The sequence below is a fragment of the Leuresthes tenuis genome, unplaced genomic scaffold (genome assembly GCF_036924035.1).
Source record: "Leuresthes tenuis unplaced genomic scaffold, fLeuTen1.0.hap1 SCAF_19, whole genome shotgun sequence".
Taxonomy (NCBI): Eukaryota; Metazoa; Chordata; class Actinopteri; order Atheriniformes; family Atherinopsidae; genus Leuresthes; species Leuresthes tenuis.
In genome coordinates, this window is record NW_027325373.1 from 28,180,546 (window position 1) to 28,201,023 (window position 20,478).

The window sequence follows — 20,478 nt, forward strand, 5'->3', positions numbered from 1 at the left end:
AACACAGGCAAAGATAAACAAATTAAACACAGATCTACCATTCTTTATAAATGTATATTATATTTTTCATTATGATAATACATTAAACGTTGTCATTTTGGGCAGCAGCCCCTCAGTAAAAAAAAAACAGATTCCAACTATTCAGATTTTCAGTGATTGTATACTACAATGTATATATATCTAAAAACATCTGCTTTTAGACCAGTGGTTCCCAACCTTGGTCCAAAAAGATTTTAAGATATTAAAATAAGACTTGCACATAGACAAAATCAAAATCAACACATTCACTGGATTATCAGAAGTCTGCATGAAATAGATTAACATAAAACACTGCTGTTACACAGACAGGATCTTTGGGTGACGTGTGGAAAAGTGTTTATGCAATTTTTGGAATTGCAAGTAATAAAATAGTTCTTGAGAGACTGCAATCTACAGTTGCGAGAATGGCTGACTAATGCTTTTGCAATTGAAATAGCATACCTTGTGGATGCAATACAGCTATTTTTGTAGATACAAGTAAGAGGCTTCAAGAGAAAACGTCTGGGAGCCTCTGATCTAGAGTTTTACATAATAAACTTCATATGAATATTTGCATGAACAGATGCAAATGATTCATCAGGACACATTACTGTTAGGATAAGCAGGTCATGTGAATGCTGTATTTGTACACTTAATTTCCCAAAGTAACTATGTTTGAACTCATCAGTACAATCTAAAGACAAGTTTATTTGTATCTAAAGCAAAGGAGCCTTTAGGTGAGGTGAAACAAGGACCCATACGAAACTATAGACAAACACCCAACAGTTTCCCTTTGTGATGACAAGGGGTAAAATATTTACCTTGTTCCATTGTTTGCAGACTAAACAGCAGGTGAGTAGGGTCTGTGGATCCAGCCACCGCAGCAGGTAGAAGGCCAACTCCAGAGGAAGGAGGCGTAGAAAATCACGTTTTAGCAGTGTCTCCAGGCCATTAGACAGGTGACGAAGCTGGACAGCACCACTTAAAGATATAAGATGGTCCAGAGACTGGTTGCGCTGTTGGTCATTAAGAGAAAGGAAAGTGGCGGAGGCTGACTCCAGCCACTTCTCAAAGGCCATCTTGTCCATGGGCACATGAGAGCGTCTTGCAACACCTGCAAAGGCAATACAAGGTCATTGGGATCTCAAGGGGACATCTTCCAATAATTTGTCTGACAACGTGAAAATTGCAAAGTCATTTACATTGCAAGAATTCCAAAAAAGGAAATATTACAGAGGCTATAACAAATGGATGATGACTTTACTTCCATCACATTGTAACTGATAAAATAGAGAGTTTAAAATTGAAATGTTCAGTAAATAGCTTTTGGACTGTAATTGATGTGTTGTTTAACTGAGCCTATTAGCATAAGAATGTGGATCAAAGCAACGCATAGACACAGAATTGCAATCTTACACGTTTCTCTGTCTGCAACTGGCGTGTCCAGGTGTAATTACTGCCTATGTTAATAACAGTTTTAATGTATCTACGTTTATCCATAGCCAGCAGTTTCAAATAGGATTCTACTCTGGTTCTTGGAATGAAGTAGACTTTGGTCGCTGGTGTCTCTAATGCCAGGTATCTGACTATGCAGCTGCTTACTACTAGCACGTTTTCCTCAGTGGGTGTCCTCAGCAGGTGTGTCGCTAACCGGAGAAAATCTATCAGAAACATGGACAGGTTGGTGATAAACCATAGGCTTGAATTAAGGGCCAGGCCACCTGTTCCTTACCATCACCCAACCAGCCTGGGGTCCCGGATGCGCAGGGTATACTGACGTACAGTGTGTGGCCTCCAGAAAGACAGACACGACACACACACACACACACATATAAGTTCAAGGCTTACTACTGACTTTTTTTGTTTAAGAACCTTCAGAATAATGGTTTTGTTTATCTTTTCCTAAGGATACTGAATCGATTAAACAAAGCAAGACAAAGAGGGAGAAAAGTCACAACAGCCAAAAGCCCTGATAAACCCTGAGTGAACAAGGAAAATTTAGGGAAAAACGATAAAACATTATTTGGATATAAAGGGAGCGGTAACAGGGAAATGAAGTGGGATGAATCTTTGTCAGCAAACACATCATCTCCACAGCAGGGCAGCTGACAGTATCACTGACAGCGTGACTAAACTAGATAGTGTGTTCTCAAGCAAAAGAGGGGCGATACCATCAGATAAAGAGCCAAAGAATCTATCTCAGCCAGCCATATTACTTTTGAGGGGAAAGCAGGGGGCCAACCTCCATTAGTATGTTGTTTCATGCATGTCGTAAGTTGCCCACCTCCAGGCCACTGGCTCCTTCGTGGAATCTTCCAATGATTGTAAATGCTCTGTTTTGTTCCTCCATTGAACCTTTGGAACAGGTGGAGATGTAAATATATATATACACTATATATACACACTGAACATATATACACATATGTTCACTCACTCATCCAGATAATTAAACCCAGCTGTTCCAATCACTTCCATGGCCACAGATGTATAAATTCAAGCACCTTGGCATGCAGACTGCTTCTACAAACATTTGTGAAAGAATGGGTCGTTCTCAGGAGCTCAGTGAATTCCAGGATGGTACCGTGACAGGATGCTACCTGTGCAACAAGTCCAGTCATGAAATTTCCTCACTACTAAATATTCCACAGTCAACTATCAGTGGTATTATAACAAAGTGGAAAAAATTTGGAACGACAGCAACTAGGCAAAGTGGTTGGCCACGTAAAATCTGTCAATCGCTACAGACTTCCAAACTTCATATGGCCTTCAGATTAGCTCAAGCACAGTACATATAGAGCTTCATGAAATGGGTTTCCATGGCCGAGCAGCTGCATCCAAAAAGTATATCACCAAGTGCAATGCAAAGCGTCGGATGCAGTGGTGTAAAGCACACCGCCACTGGACTCTAGAGCAGAATCACGCTTCTCCATCTGGCAATCTGATGGACGAGTCTGGGTTTGGCGGTTGCCAGGAGAACGGTACTTGTCTGACTGCATTGGGGGTGGGGTTGTTTTTCAGGAGCTGGGCTTGGTCCCTTAGTTCCAGTGAAAGGAACTCTCTCTACCAAGAGAGTCCTGACCTCAACCCGATGGAACGCCTTTGGGATGAATTAGAGCAGAGATTGTGAGCCAGGCCTTCTCATTCAAAATCAGTATCTGACCTCACAAATGCGCTTCTGGAAGAATGGTCAAAAATTCCCATAAACACACTCCTAAACCTTGTGGAAAGCTTGACCAGAAGAGTTGAAGCTGTTATAGCTGCAAAGGGTGGGTCGACGTCATGTTAACCCTTATGGATTAAGAATGGGATGCCACTTAAATTCATATGCGTAGAAAGGCAGATGAGTGAATACTTTTGGCAATATAGTGTACAGGGTTTTTTCTGCATAGAGAATTTGGTAGCGGCCGCCACCACCAAATTCCTTACCGCCACCAGCTCACGGCTGGTTTTCAATCGGTAAATTCACCAAGCGTTTCCCTGTCGGGATCTCTCATTTCATTCATACATAACTGTAGTTGAACGCAACCACCAGTAGCTGCGGTGGCAGTGTGTCGAAATTAGCACCAGCCGACATGTCAAAGCATCTTTTACCGCCACATCCCAAGAGACGAAGAAGAGGAAGTTTTCACTGCAACAAACACGGATGATGACAGACCGACAAAAAAGGGTAAGTGTTGTTTCTTTTGCACCCAAACACGTCCAGTTCCTTTGAAAAAGTTAATGTTACATGCTAAATAAATTCATATTACCAGTATTAGTTAACGATATCAGTTTTGCAGGAATGGCGAAACTTAAGATCAGTGAATTTTTTACAAAACGAGTGCGAGAAGAGGAAAGACGAGACAGGTGAAGGAGTGTAGACACCAGTGGCGGTCGACCCATAGGGGTGTCGCCCCCGCTGATAAGAGGAGGGGAAATGTAATGGCCAATTAATGTTGCAGAATTTTATGGTCTTGGGCTGCTGAAAATATTGCCCCAGCAGCAAATTTCAGGTTGAAAATAGGCTTGTGCAGCGCCGTATGTATTGGCAATAACAAGTCAAGTCTCAAGTCTTTTGACCCAAGTCAAGTCTCAAGTCTCAAATGATCGAAATGAACGTTGCCATTTGGTCCAGATATGCTGCAGCATTTTCCACTAGAAAAAAATTGGCACCGGTCACATGACCAGCAGGTTTTAAATTTACAGAGCAAATGTTTGAAATTGCGGTCAAATATTATCTGAATTTATTGAGCTTAAAATGATAATTGATATGCAGGTTATAAAATAATTATATCAAAGCATGTCAATTAATAATCCTTTTTATTGAAAAGTATATATATATATATCTTAAGAGCGCTATTTCTGCACCACAGGATACATTAACAGACATATCAATAACTGGCTGTGTAGCCTGAACTTCTCTTGCATAACATTTTTCAGTGTAATTTCAGTGCATTTTTCATTTTTTTGACAGCTAAATGAGGATGAGAACTAGTCAACCTGGAATTTTATCAGGTGTTCCTGAAATTGTAAAAGTAGACCATTTCAAAACAACAACAAGATTAACGTTAAGCTACGTCGACGTGGACTTGGCTTAGCAAATCATTTGGTAACGGTAAACTTCCGGTGACGCCATGTTGAAGACAGCAGCTTAAAACAGAGCTCCGTCGGTTAACAAATCTACTTAAAACTCAGCAAACTTATACAAACTCAACATTGCAAGCTCTGTGAGAGGCAAAGGCTTGAGACAGGAAACAGGAAACAGGAAAGATGTATTGGCGCTTCAGAGGATACCGGGATGAGACACCAGAGAGCAATACGCCATTTGCTGCACAGAGAGATGGAACTGACGGCCAGATGTGAAGACCTACAGAACAGGCCAAGACGAGGCCGCTTGAAAATGTACAGAGTGCCCAAAAGGAGTGAAGGAAACGATGCAAAGACTTTTGTGAAGGAGCTAATTCAATCAGTCCTTCAGCCAATGCCCGATGTGAATATACAAGGCAGGTCCTATACAAAACAGAGCCAATATTCTTCGACCATGATTACTCCCCGGAGCTGCAAAAAAAGAGAGCCTGGATGCGTGATGTAATCAAACCGTTAAAGTAGAAAAACATCAGGGCCAAATGTATCTGTCCAGCACAGCTAAGAATCATCAAGGATGATAGTCGATGCTGACACATGCTCTCCCGGTGCTACGGGAGCTCAGGATCCAGGCCCGGGTGGATGAGATGGAATGGATGGAGAGCGAACTGTCCCACTACAGGTGGAGCGTCATGGGAGAGAGGCGAGGGAAAAACCCAGCGGTGCTGCCAGCTACGGATGTCAGAGCTTTCTTCAGTGGAGATGAATGATGTCAAGCTTCACTATGGAGTTTAAAACAATCATCGTTAGGAAGAAGTTAAGTTTTGCTACAATGGACGGAACTCAGTAAACCATGAGCATTACCCGCATACCAAGCAGCAATGACCGCTTCACCAGCCGGACGACAGCAGCTCCGACACTGTGTGTGTGTTCCCCACAGAGGAGCAGTCACCTTCCTCAGCCCAGGTTTCATCAGGGGCTGGTTCATGTTCAGGTTTGAAGTAGCTGAACAACAAAATTCCTTTTCCTACAAAATTCCATTCCCACTAATCTTCTCCAATCCATTGCTCCTACTGTAACTGCAGCAGTCACACATGTGATTAATGCTTCACTGACATCGGGCACATTTCCTACCACCTTCAAACAAGCTCAGGTTACACCGCTGCTCAAGAAACCTTCCCTCCCTCCGACTCATGTGGAGAATTATCGGCCAGTCTCTCTCCTCCCGTTTCTGTCTAAAATCATTGAAAGGGCGTCTTTAAGCAGGTCAACGATTACCTCTCTCATAACAACCTCCTTGACCCAAACCAATCTGGGTTTAAAAGTGGACACTCCACCGAGACGGCTCTGTTAGCTGTGACAGAAGCCTTAAAAGAAGCCAGAGCGACAGCTAAGTCCTCTGTACTTATCCTGCTCGACTTATCGGCTGCATTTGACACTGTCAACCACAGTACCCTTTTGTCCATACTCTCTAGCATGGGCATCACAGGGAGAGCACACTCCTGGTTTGAATCGTACCTCACTGGTCGGTCCTTCAAAGTATCCTGGCTTGGTCACACTTCTGCAGCGCACCACCTTGCCACAGGGGTCCCCCAAGGCTCAGTACTGGGACCTCTTCTCTTTGCCATATACACCAACTCACTGGGACAGATCATCCGATCACATGGCTTCTCATACCAATGTTATGCTGATGATACCCAGCTCTATCTGTCATTCCCACCTGATGACCACACGGTCTCAGCACGAATCTCAGACTGTCTCTCTGACATATCAGCATGGATGAAAGCCCATCATCTCCAACTTAACCTCCCAAAAACTGAACTGCTTGTCTTCCCAGCCAAACCAACCATACAACACAGCATCTGCATCCAAACCGAATCCCTATCTCTTGCTCCATCAAAGGTTGCTAGAAACTTGGGTGTCATGATTGATGACCAACTAACCTTCAAAGATCACATTACCTCGGTTGCTCGTTCGTGCCGCTTTGCATTACTAAACATAAGAAAGATCAGACCATACCTGACCCAACATGCCACCCAACTCCTGGTGCAGGCCATGGTCATCTCCCGCCTTGACTACTGCAATGCTCTCCTAACTGGTCTCCCAGCCAGATGATCCAGAACGCTGATCCAGCCTAAAAGAGCACACGTCACCCCTCTGTTCATTGAACTCCACTGGCTACCCTTAGCCGCCCGCATCAAATTCAAGTCACCGATGTTAGCTACAAAGGGCTTAATGGAACGGCTCCATCTACTTGAATGCTCTTGCAAAGGCTTATGTCACAACTCGGTCCCTCCGTTGGTCCCAGGATTGTCGTCTAGCAGCTCCTACACCATGCCTAAGACAATCCAAACTCTGTTCATGTGTCGTCCCACGATGGTGGAATGACCTACCGAGCGCTACCAGAACAGGGGCGTCCCTGTCTATCTTCAAGAAGCTCTTGAAAACCCAGCTCTTCAGAGAGCATCTCCTATCCCAGCACTTACCTTGTACTTCCCTACCCCCTCTATCTCTGCACTTTATCTTTCTGCACTTCCTTCTATGCCTGCACCCTATCTCTACTCTGTCACCTCTGACAGAGTCGGACTAGTGGGTTCCTTCTATGTAGTTTATTGTTAGCTTTATATAGCTTGTTAAATCTTCATTTGTAAGTCGCTTTGGATAAAAGCGTCTGCTAAATACATAAACATAAACATAAACATAAACAAAATAACACTGAGAAACCCAGCTGGGTATTTGGAAGTTCACTATATGTTGTTTCTTTAATGTTATTTTTTCTATTTTGCCTTGAGAATGAACATGGGTCACTGCCATTATGTATAATTTCAGTTTTTCCTGATTTAAGGTGTATTCGTAAAATACTGAAAGGAGAGTAGACTAAAAAGCACAAATTAATAATTCATGGATAGTTTAAATTGTATCAGTTATGATGTAAAGGGGATAAATAGTCCAATTAAGAGAAATAAAATATTCAACAAACTTAAAAAACTACACTGCTCTATAGCAATGATACAAGAGACTTATTTGACAGAAAAAGAGCACTTAAAATTAAAGAGAGAATGGGTGGATCAGATATATAGCTCCGGGAGGAAAAGAGGAGTTGCTATCTTGCTAAATAAATCAGTTTAGTTTAGCCATGAAAAAACAATTGATGATAAAGAGGGTAGATATGTGATAGTAATAGGTACTATTGGAGGTTCTAAAGTTACACTGGTTATAATAATAATAATAATAATAATAATACATTTTATTTGTAGTGCCCTTTACATCGCAAGATCTCAAATGGATACAGTTTAAAAAAAGAAAATAAAAACAAGTAAGCAGTTCAGTATAAAAGTTAAAAGAATTTGGCAGACATCTAAGAGGGGGGGACCATATGTTTTTCTAAAAAGATGTGTCTTTAGGACCCTTTTAAAAGAGTCAGTGGGTTGTGGTGTCCTCAGGGTGTCAGGGAGGGCATTCCACAAGTGTGGGGCAGCAGCACAGAAAGCTCTATCTCCCATGGTCCTGAACTTGGTTCTGGGTGGGTGGAGGAAATTTAAGAGAGTGGAGCGAGAGAAACGGGTTGATTTTTGTAGATGGAGGAGTTCTTTGAGGTAGGGGGGGCATGTCCATAGAGGCATTGGTGTGTGAGGAGGGAAACTTTGTAATCAATCCTGGTGGAGACAGGAAGCCAGAGGAGTAAGTGGAAGATGGGGGTGATGTGCTCATGTGAACTCTCATCAGGATCCTAACTGCAGAGTTTTGGATGTGTTGGAGCCTCTGAAGGCTCTTACTAGGGATCCCGATGAGAAGTGCATTACAATAGTCCAGTCTGGAGGAGATAAAGGCATGGACGAGCTTTTCAGCATCTGAGAGGGAGAGAATGGGACGGAGTTTGGAGATGTTTCGGAGGTGATAAAAGGAGGTCTTGCAGAGATGGTTGTTATGGGAATTAAAGGTTAGTTGGGGGTCCATTTTTACGCCAAGATTTGTGACTGATGATGAGAGAGGGATATTGGAGCCAGAAAAGGTGATGCTGGTTATTGGTGATGATTTGGTTTGGTGAGGAGCGCCAGCCAGGATGGCTTCGGTTTTAGAGCTGTTTAGTTGGAAGAAGTTGTACCCCATCCACGCCTTTATTTCTTCCAAACAGATGGTGAGTTGAGACAGGGAGGATGGCGATGATGAGGGGGGAGCTGCAGCAGTGGCATTGACATAGAGCTGTGTGTCATCGGCGTAGCAGTGAAATGAAAGACCATGATGCCTGATGACCTGACCAAGGGGAGTGAGGTAGAGGATGTGACCAAGAACTGAGCCCTGGGGAACACCGCAGGTGATTGTGTGGGGGTTTGAAGTGGAGTTGCCCATGGAGATGTATTCTGTCCTGTTTGTGAGATATGAATGGAACCAGCTGAGGGCAGTGTCAGTGAGTCCAGTGGTGGCGTGGAGCCTGTTTAATAATATGGCATGGTCGACAGTGTCAAATGCAGCATATAGGTCCAGGAGAATGAGGAGGGAGGGGGAGCCGGAGTCTGATGACATCAGGAGGTCATTTGTGACTTTTACAAGAGCAGTCTCTGTGCTATGGGCGGGGCGGAAACCAGATTTGAATTTTTCATAGATGTTGAGTTTGATGTTGATGAGAGATTGAGTTTTAGATGGTTCTGAAGATTGCTAGACACTGCTTTCTCAAGTATTTTAGATATGAAGGGGAGATTGGAGATGGGCCTGTAGTTTGAGAGGATCTCTGGGTCAAGGATGTGTTTTTTGAGAAGTGGTCTGATAATGGCTGTCTTCATCTTCTTGATGATATTTTGTACCTCTTCTGAAGAGACCAGGGGAAAGGACCTCAGGGGTTGGGGGAATGCAGACGTTGGGGGAAACGGTTTGGGTGAGGGGACCAGAAAAAGAAGAGTGAATGAGTGCAATCTTGGAGGTGAAAAAGTCCATAAAAAGATTGCACTGTTCTGCTGTAGTGCCAGTAAGTGGAGGGGGTTGTGGTTTGAGAAGATGGTTGATGGTGGAGAAAAGCTGTTTGGAATTTCCTGGGCTGTTTCTGATTGCATTGGAGTAAAACTGTGACCTTGCCTCTTTTAGGGACTTTGAATATTGTTGTTGATGCTCCCGGTAGATTTGTTTATGAACAATGAGGCCAGAGGTTTTGTAGCGCCGCTCAAGGAACCCCTTCTGTCTTCATCCTCCGAAGCTTATCTGTAAACCAGGCCGCTGAGTGGCAGAAAGTGACTGCTCTGGATTTAGCAGGGGCATGGTGGTCCAGGAGGCTACTGAGGTGGCTGTTGTAATATTCCACTGCTTCGTCGGGTGATGAGAAGTGTGTGGAAAGGTGCTGAAAGTCTGCTGTCAAGTGTTCTGGGTTTATCCTTTTGAGGTTTCTAAAACAGATATTGCGTTTGGGCTTGGAGAGGTTGAGTGAGGATAGCAACTCCACAGAAACAGCCTTGTGGTCAGAAACACCTAGGTCATAAACCTGCAGGTTGGTGAGAGGGGCAGAGTTTGTGATTACTAGGTCCATGGTGTGCCCTCTGGTGTGTGTAGGGGCATCAACAAGTTGCTTGAAATTGAAACAGTCCAGTAATTGAAGAAAGTCAGCGGCAAAACGGCAGGAGCTAGAGTCAACGTGAATGTTCATATCACCTAGTATGATAACATCTGCAGACAATGTGCAGAGAGTTTCGAGGAGGTTTGACATCTCAGGGATGAAGGATGAGTTTGGTTTTGGTGGTAGGAGGAACAGCACGTTGGACGGGGGCTTAGACTTGAATGCAAGGTATTCAAACGAAGAGAGTTTGGGTAATGGCTGCAAAGATAACTCCAGATCACAGCGATGGATGACTGCCAGACCGCCACCACGACCTGTACCGCGGGCTTTCTGGAGGTACCTATATCCTGGGGGACAGCTCTCATTTAAGGAGGAAAAGGTATCTGCCGGGTGCCAGGTCTCTGTGATGCACATAAAATCCAGACGTTTATCCAGTATGTGGTCGTGAATGAGGCAGGATTTGTTTGCAAATGACTGGGCATTAAACAGCTCAATTTTGCTATTGAGTGGAGGGATAGATCTTTTCAATGGCCATAGCAGACTGAAATCCACTCTACGTTTTCCATCAAGCCCTCGGAGAGATGTTGCCATGGAGACGCCCAAACTATTTGTACCGTAGGAGACATTGCTCTGATGACGTGTGAGAGGTGACAACTCGTGTGGCTGACCAGAGAGTCAGTATGGTGGGACTTGTCCCGGAGTAGAAGAACTTTCTTCGGGAACTTCTGTGGATATAACGTGGAGGGCGGAAAAGTCCAAGTTCTTTCATCACCATTGTGCATGGTGGAATGAAGAAATGGTTGAGATTTATCAACTGGTTGGTGGAGTAACTCAACATTCCATGTAACGGCAATAGCAAGAATTGTTTTTAGCCACGTAGCTGATAGCAAGGATGCTACGTGGACTTCCAGCTATGCGGTGGTGATAGCAATGGATGGCATCGGGCTTTCCCAAGGGCACTTCACAATGGCAGGGAGGAGCAGGATTCCAGGCTGTCCACGACGAGACTCAAAAAGTTCTCTGGCCACAGTGGCGAACATACAGATTTAGGGTGTCTCCAAGCAACAGGTTGGTAGGCAGCCGAGACTTGATAACGTTAGTATCACGTTAACTATCCAAAAAAAGTTGACTGGTCTGTGGCACAGGTAGTAAAAAGGTTACTTTAAAAAGATGATAGCATCTCTATTAGCAGACAAAGCAGAGGGAATTATTTTAATAGGTGGAGATTTGAACTGCATTTTGAGATAGAATGTAGATGGGCTTCCAGCAAGAGTAGGCCCCATGTCCAAGAAATCAATAACTCTTCATGCAATGATGGATGAACTAGGCCTGGTGGATGTCTGGCGCCACCTACATCCTAGAGAAAAGGACTATACTTTCATGTCACACTTACATGGCAGCCACTCTAGACAAGACATGTTGTTGATATCAGATATACACAGAACTAGTGGATGTAACATAGAACCAATAACGATATCAGACCATGCTCCTGTGACTGTAAAGATATGGATACGACCGAATAGACAGTTTAAATACTGGAGACTCAATCATTATCAAAGGATGAAGCAATTCAACAAGAAATCCGTGAAAACTTAATAGAATATTTGAAATCTAATGATAACGACACAGTCTCCCCCTCTACTCCCTGGGAGGCAGCTGAAGTGGTGATGAGGGGCAACATAATTGCCATTTCATCCAGATCAAAAAACAAAGACTAGCTCAGCTAGCTCAGGTTGAATTAAAGACGGAAGTTAAAAAGCAAGAGGCACAGAATCAACAATAAAAAAAATAGGTATTTTGGTAACTGAGCAAGCCGCCTACTGGCCTTCCAGCTACGTAAATCTCAAGCTAAAGGCATTTGCTACTTATTACCAAAAGCTGTATACAGCTGATGATCAACCTAAAAAAATAAAAGATTGAATCCTCCCTTAATTCAATTAATTTAACCAGATTAACAGAAGAGGAGGCAGATACAAAGACACGTCCAATTACAGAAGAAGAAATTAAGGAAAATATTCTCAAACTTAAAAATAACAAATCACCAGGGGTCCTGAAGAGTATTATAAAACCCTGATTATTGAGTCAACTCCAGTTTTGTGTAGAGTATAATTACGCTCTAAATGAAGGAAACTCCCCTGGGTCATGGTCAGAAGCAGAGATAAGTGTTATTCAAAAAGACAATAAAGACCCGACTCTATGCACATCTTACCGCCCTATCAGTCTCCTATGTGTAGATCTTAAAATCTTGACCTCCATTATAGCAAATAGAATACAAAAATACATTAGGAAACTTACAAAGACCAGATGGGTTTTATTAACCCTAGACAGGGAACTGATAATGGCCGCCTTTCCCAGATTCGTTAAGAAACTCTTAAGCGCTAAGAGCTTCTTAGGAGCGGTCTTAAGAGCACTGTGAAAGAAGGACGTGTTTCCCAGAGTCGTTCTTAGCTTAAGAAGATCTTCCACCAAGAAGGAAATGTAAGATCGCCCTGACCCACTCTTTATAGCCTTCTTAGTGACAAAACGCTCACTGCAGCCGCGTCAGGTAAAGTTATATCTGACACTCAAAGGAATACTAAAACCATACATAATGATGAATGTGCGTTCATAGCTGCAGAACACTGACGCAAGAAAAATAGCACAAGAAAAATAACAATATAGAAATAAAGAATTGCCCATATGTTCCTGTGGCTACATAAATAAAATTAATCATCATTACTATCACTCATTACGTTTTCACACACATTCGGCATCTGCATAGGAGTTTACAGTAGCTATAAAAACATAAACAACCCTGTGGTACTTCACAGATATCAGGGAAACTGACAGGTGTAATTGAACTCGGCTGGAACCTCATCAAGAGAGGCTCCACCTGCTAGTCTAAATAAAGGTATTGCTGAAGTCCACGCGTGTGAGACACCATGGCTGCAATACAGCATATTCTTGCTGCTAACCAACAGCGTTGCCACTCTCCTCCCAGATGGCTCCTCCTCCCCTCTGTGTTTTTTGAGAGCCCCTCGTCCCCCAGCATATCAATGCACTTACTAATGCCTTCAGAGGCCGTCTTTCCAATTATGGAAAGGACTTTTTCCTCGTTGGGAGTGAGGGTTGTAGCACCAGGTGCGCCACCACCCATGCCCATGCTCTCTCGCCTCACCTTTGCGCTTGTTTTTTTGGTTTGGCTTTGGAACTCCTGCCACTTCTTTCTTACACCACCCCAGTGTCGCAGGCCACAGGGACTCGAGGGGGACATATTTTGGGCTATGGCCTGCCAAATTCGGTTCTTTAATGCGACATCTTTTTTGCCCTTTGTTCCCCCAAATTACACATCATGGTGCTGCCAGACCTCGTCCACTAATACAGCTATTTTCTCTGCGGTATACGAGGGTGACCTCTTGTTCTGTTTGCTGGCTGCTTTTTTCATTCTCACGAGCATAGCCTAATTGCACCTGTGTGTGGGGAGCATAGGGCGTTGTGTGTGATTTATGCGCTGATAAAGTAGTGGGTGATCGATTTGCCTGGCATCGATTGATTTAGTTTCAGCACCACGGCGGTGGACAGCTCCCACTAGGAGCTTCTTAAGAAGCTTCTTTGGCGGGATCTTAAGAAGGCAGTTAAGAACGCGTCTGGGAAACACTCCTATCTTAGCGCTCCTTCTTAGCCGAACCCTTCTTAAGAGCCTTCTTAAGTCCTTAAGAACAATCGAATCTGGGAAATGCAGTCAATGTAAGGAGAGCCTTAAACTTGCAATCACTTGCAGCCAAGAGGGGCTGAGAAGGCATTCAACAGGGTCGACTGGACCTTCTTAGAACAGACTCTCAGCAAAATGGGCTTCAATGATATCTTTGTGAGGTGGATCAAAACTTTATAAAAACCCAAAGTCCAGAATTAGAGCACTGCTCGGAGGTCCCGCTGGGATGTGGCACAAGTCAAGGAGATGCTTTGTCACCCTCTTTGTTTGCTATAACCATTGAACCGTTAGCTGAACTGATAAGGTCTGGTCCTCTAATACAGGGAATACTTAATGAAGGAAATAACAAGCTTAAACTGGCACTTTTCGCAGATGATATATTATTATTCTTGGAAAATCCTATTACCTCTGTCCCTGCTCTCCTACATGACCTTAATGGATACAGTGAAGTGTCGGGCTATGAAGTTAATACGAACAAATCTGAAGCCATGATGATCGTTGGGGACTGGCCATCCCAGTTAGATGACCTGGTCTCTTTCAGAAGATCCAAGCAGGGATTCAGACTTTTACTCCCCCTGTCATTCTTTAGCAGAATAGAGTCTGTGAGAATGAATATCCTGCCAAGACTACTATTTCTACTCCCTCCCTATCTTAGTAACACAATCTGTATTTAAGTTACTGGAAAAATTACTATCAAAATTAATTTGGCAAAACCAAAGACCAAGAATACTTCTGAAAGTACTGATGTCAGCAAAAGAGGCTTGAACCTACCCAATCTAAAATTTTACTACTGGACAGCTCAGCTGCGAGCAGTCGTGCCATGGGTGGTCGGGGACTTAGTACAAAAATACATTACCAAGAGTGGATGGGTCTCTATTGAACAAAACTCTATGCCAGGGGTACCGTTGTCTAGTCTTCCATTTCTAAACCAGCAATCTCAGAAAAAAATGTAAATCAATCATTTATGGATTGTACACACATTGAAGATCTGGACTTTAGTTAAAAAGAAAGTTAAGGGAGCTGTAACCCTGTCACGGGCTACGCCTATGGCAGGGAATAGAGTTTTTACCATCTGTGTATGACAGGGCTTATAAAAGATGGGCAGAGTCTGGTCTGATAATAATAAATCAACTCCTGGATGGACAGGTATTTAAATCTTTTTTCACAACTTAGAGACAAATTTGACTTACCTTCAAGTGATCTATGTAGATACTTACAAATCAGACTTTATGTCACAAAAAATTCAGATTGGGAAAATATATACGAAAGGAACCTACAAATATAGAAAGCTATTTCATACATTTGAACAAAAAAACTAATATCCCATATGTATGTGGAATGTCCCATATGTATATGTATATGGGGTGGAAGCCAACTATACAAAGAATTTGACCGGAAGGTTCTTCAGGACACCACTAACAACTTTTGTTTCCAAGAACAATCCCAGCAACAAATGTTGGAGGAACTGTGGTATGGTCGGTGACCATACTCGTATATTCTGGGACTGCCCATTTTGGAAAAATGTCAAAGAAGAACTGGAAAACTTTTTGGCAGTGGACCTTCCTATGGACTCTCTGTTCACCTGATCACCTGTTCACCACAGAACAATGTTATATATTACATATTCTGTTGATGATTGCAAGAAAAATTATTATCAGTTGGATGGCGACTGCCCCTCCCATGATCACTCAGTGGCTACAGAAAGTAAAACATGTCTCCGTGAAGGAATATATGACTGCCCCATTACATCTAAAAGTACCTGCTTTTATGAGAAGGTGGACCCCAGTTACTGTCCATCTCGCTTAGGATGCTTATACACTTATAATGTATTCATTTATTATTATTACTTTATTATTTTATTTCTTGTTTCCTAATCTAAAATATCCCCTTCTTTTGGAGTACAGAACTAGATAAGATATGTGCTATACCCTCTACAGTGCTATCTGTGTGAAAGATGAGACCCAGTCTCAAGATGTTTTTGGGGTTTTTTTGTTTGTATGACTTTGTTGCTGCAGATAAATCAGCAACTCCTTGTCGTTTCTCTTCCTGTTCTCAACGAAGGCGGTCACATTTCTCTTCTCTCCCCTATCTTCCCTCTCCCTTATCTTCCCTGCTTTTTCTTCACATCTTGTCTTGTCTTGTCTCAAACTTTTGGTGCCTCTCTCAGCATTTCTCTCAAAGTTAAACTCAATTGACAAAATTTTCTCGACGAGAAGATTGGGTTCGGGGAAACCTCTCTGCCCTGACGGAACGCTCGCCGCTGGTTACATGAAGGACTCGTGTGCCTGGCGATTCGTTCCATTGAGCACATCAAGGATCTTACATATTCTGAACGGGCTACCTGCTGATTGGATTAGGCATTGCCCTGGTGTATCGGAAAATTCGGAAGTCGGAGACAGCGGCCAAGGTCGCTGCTGAAACAACCCCCCCTGAGATTGCTGTAGTGAGACACTCTGAACTCCCCCCGACCTGATTAAGGACTTCTCCGTGGCAACCTGCTGTGTTATCGCGATGACATCCTGTGAACTGAGACACTGATTGTGTGCTAGACGAAGTGACTCTCTGGGCTTATGGAAACACACGCATCTACTGACATGCAGAAATGCAGCACACACCCCTACTCCCATCCCACGCCTACAAGTTGTTTTTACGTCTCTATGTGTGAAGCGAGCAAATGTTTGCTTATGTTTTCAGTTCTATGTTGGATGGTGAGCTAATGTTGTAGAGGTTTTTTCCCGGGCCCACATTGTATTCCCCAAGGAGCAAAGCATAGTCCCCCCCAGAACTCTTTTAGTCGTAGTTTATGCTTCTCCATCATTTCGACGACGTAGCTACGTCGACGTGGACCCCCTCCACCGTAGCCTGACGTGAACCTCCAAAAGATTATAACTACACATTGCGTAGACGCGGGCCATAAGGGCTGTGATTGGTCCGCTCAGAACGTCATTTCCGGCAGTTGCCTTTTCCGGTCTTAATGGCTGTATATGCCGAAGAAGCTCGTTGACATTCGAAATTATCGAAAGTGCATTTGTTCATCCAGGTGGTAAATTCAAACCAGTGAATTCACAACCAGTGGTGTCAATTCATCCGTTCCCAGCCTCGGCCGGTTGTACAGACCACCCCCGCAAACGTCTTCTCTGTCGCCTGCACTTCACAATTTGCAATTTAAGCATTTGTTCTTCAATATTGATGAGCTCCAACTGCAAATACAGCTGCTCCACTTCGGTTGCCATTGTTTACTGTTGTTAAATGTGACCGGAAGAAAAAGTAAGGATTCGGCTATAACCCCTGAAACTACACAAACATACAGCCACACCTCCCTACCGGCATGGTGAATTGAGAGCAACGTGTTCCCTCGACACAGAACTTCGAATGCTTAATGACGACGTCACGTCGACGCTACGGAAGACTATAAATTAAAAAGGGGGCATATGTGTGAAGCCGCTGCCTGTTGCAAAATAATTTCCCCTCAGGGATTAATAAAGTATTTCTGATCGTGAACAATGAAGCTATAATCTGCAAATAGTTTACAACACTGTTTACTTTGATTAGTTTGCTAGCGGTACATGTTTAATAATAATTTTAATAATAAGTTTCCCTTTCATGTTACAAATAGACTGACCTATCCTTGTGTGTTTTTGGGTGCCTGATGAAGTTGGATATAGTTGAGCCGGCATCATTTATCCTGATAACACACCTTGCAAGTGGCCATTCGCTTGTTTGCTGTCTGCGTGAATGTTTTATGACCAGATTTGACAACATATGGCACAGTTTCAAAGGAGCTTGACGCTGCCATGGTTACAGTAGTTTTGATATCAGTGGTAGCACGCATTCATGTGGCTATGTTGTGCTCAGTCTGCCATCAGCCTTGTCATACATCGGAATGAATTAAATAAAGATCAGAAACAATAATTTCATGAAATAAAGATTGTTTACAAGTCCCAAACCTTGAGTCCAAGTCAAGTCTCAAGTCTTTGTTTGTGCAACTTAAGTGCAACTCGAGTTGAGTCATGCGACTCAAGTCCCCATCTCTGCCCAATATACCCTTACCTCTGTACATGGACAAAATGAACAGATGGTATTACACTTCATGCTGCACCCTGTGATGAACCAGTATCTGATAAGCACAAGAAAAGCACAAGAAAACGCTAAATGTATATATAAATGAAAGACAGCAATCTAATAAAAAAAGAAGACAAACTTAACATGTCGGATCCACATTTACCATCACAGAACTGAAAATGAGCATAAATGGAGAAAAGTGGACGGGGCTGTAAAACCCAGGTAAGTTAGAAAAATGTGGAGGTTACTGGATTTCAGCTGCGGTTGTATTCACCATGGATTGACTTATGACAAGCAAATTTTCATTTCAGGTCCGACCTGAACGCACCTTGAAGCAGTACTCTTGTCAACGCCTCAACCGTGTGTTGAGGTCCAAACAATTTGCAGAGTGAGAACTGATAAAAACCGACCACAATAGCAGTTATTTGATGCGGGAATCAACACTTGCCTGTAATGCACTCAAAAAACATGTTGGTTTTTTTTCCTTTTGTAAAAAAAAAAAAAAGTGTGTGTCACACTTCTCAAAAACACATTAACAGCCCCATCTTGATGCAGTGGGAAAGTGTTTAATCGGCGCTCACTCCCGCATGAAATGACTGCAGTAGCTGTGGTTTCTTTGTCGCCGGGATCATATTGATGGAACACAGCACCAGGGTGCACGCAAGTGCAAGGAGATTTTTTTTAAATCACTGTAGCAGCTCGGGGACAAAAAGAGACGAATCTGTTTTATCTGTCTGCAAGACAACTGCAAGCTCGTTCTTCGAGACTATCTCATGTTATTGTCATAGAAAGTCGTTTTCAAAAACCGTGATCCATCACTTGGAACAGCATACATTGCAGGATACAGTGTCATGCTTTCCTATCTTGTAGTCGTAGCCTACAGGCTTATCCTCAGGGACCCCAGTTCTGTTTACATGGTAGCCTTCGGCACACTGAGGGAAACACGCTACTATTGCCTATTGGAAAATATTTAATCGGCTTGTTGTCGCATGTGTATCTTTGTTTAAACATCCTTACATTTAGGGTTAAAAAAATATAATAAAAATAACGATCATTTAAACGTATAACTACACATAGTAATAGCAAGTTAGCTACGAGTAGTAGCTAACTGGTATCCACTAGTCAATGGCATTACAGTAAAAAGAAAGAAAAGGGTCCACAAACCTGTAACGTGCAGGGAGTTTTTTTAGTACTTTCCTGGTTTAGTTAATTCACATAGTGAAATTAGCTGGGGTAAACTAATCTGCCATGAACTAAATTGAAATGGATTGTCCATGTAACGTAGCCTCGTAGCTTATGTTAGCTATCCACCAAGTTGAACGCCCTAAATTCACTTGAATTTTAATAAAATGTTTCTTATGAAAAAGTCTTATTATATTTTGAAAGCAAGGATGTGCCAGGTAGAAGAAGGAGAAGGATATCAGCTTATAACAGCATGAAGACCCGTCGATAATGGAAACCCATATCTTAGGTTAGTGGAGTTTCTTACCTTCAGCGGTTTCTTACAGGAGCCATCATAGGGATTTTTTTCTAAGAAACTAAAGATGACTAAGTAAAGTATCATAGCTGCATTTCTTACATTCGACTTAATATGAATGTCAAGTTAATTCATGCTTCTTTTTAAAAAAAAAATAATACAGACTATGTTTGGTTTATCGTCTCTTTCTTGTCTTCTGCTTGCCCGTTGCCTGTAAGACAATACTGCGGACAATGCAAAATGTTTCTCACAGACTTCCGGTGTTGCACAAAATGTGGAACGGGTGAAATATCTGTAAAATAGATTACCCGGGCTGGTTCGCTTATGTTTGGCCTTCCCGCTGATTCAGCTGTATTTTACAGCGGCGGAAATCGATGCTTGTGAGGGGGTTGTTGTCAAATCTGTGTTATCCCTGTGGACAGGTGTCGTGCCAAAAAGTGATTGTCTGCCAGAATTTGAGCACGTTGAGCGGCAGCGCAAAACCTTTTCTTTGGATTAAACGGTCATAATATGCAGATACACACAATTGTATTATAATGTAGGCCTAATTATAGCAAATGTATGTGTCTTCGAAAGTTTAACGTTTATCACGTAACGACAATTACGTGATAGACATGTTTCCATGTGCTTGGTATGTCTGTTAATTTTGTGTAGCAGTCTTTGGAAATTAAATTTGATTTGATTTATTGGTGGGTTTTCAATAAAGAACTTTTGCAACGATCTTCGTGACTCTGCATATTTTTTATTTAATCTGGGCCCTACATAGCATTTTCTTTCCATGTTTGCATGTGTTTTGCAGTTTTCAATCAGTTTTCACCTGCCAAAAATTGATTGAAAGCCAAATACAGTTAATGAAAGGTGTTTTCTGCTTAATTATGACTTGATCTCATTCATAAACTTCATAATAGAGATCTGAGCACAGGACAGCTTAGGATTCTTTTAAAGGACCATTACAACACAAAATGTGCTTTTTGACCTGCCAAAAATTGTTTGAAGGCCAAATACAGTTACTCAAAGGTGATTTCTGCCTAAATATGACTTGATTTCATTCTAGAGCTTCATACTATAAAGAGCTAAGCTCACAGGACAGCTTGGAATTCTTTTAAAGGACCATTAGGGTAACAA

General features: G+C 42.6%; 1 protein-coding gene and 1 long non-coding RNA gene across 4 annotated transcripts in view; one reads left to right on the forward strand and one right to left on the reverse strand.

The window, feature by feature from the left end:
* Positions 1-19,441, reverse strand: part of fbxw2 (F-box and WD repeat domain containing 2) — a 56,402-nt gene extending 36,961 nt beyond the window's left edge. Inside the window, exons 1-2 of one of the 3 annotated variants that reach the window (XM_072371916.1) lie at positions 19,366-19,441; positions 840-1,132 (exon numbers count right to left, since the gene is read on the reverse strand). In XM_072371916.1, the coding sequence (XP_072228017.1) occupies positions 840-1,106 (267 nt within the window). In that variant the 5' untranslated portion in view covers positions 1,107-1,132; positions 19,366-19,441. Of the gene's footprint in view, positions 1-839; positions 1,151-19,040; positions 19,129-19,365 lie in introns of those variants that run through there. The other 2 variants (XM_072371914.1, XM_072371915.1) reach the window with 2 other exon arrangements.
* On the forward strand, positions 1,043-19,228 carry LOC140277040 (uncharacterized). The gene is made up of 2 exons (XR_011909065.1): positions 1,043-1,150; positions 19,058-19,228. It is a non-coding gene; the product is annotated as an uncharacterized lncRNA (long non-coding RNA).
* Positions 19,442-20,478: the final 1,037 nt, after the last annotated feature.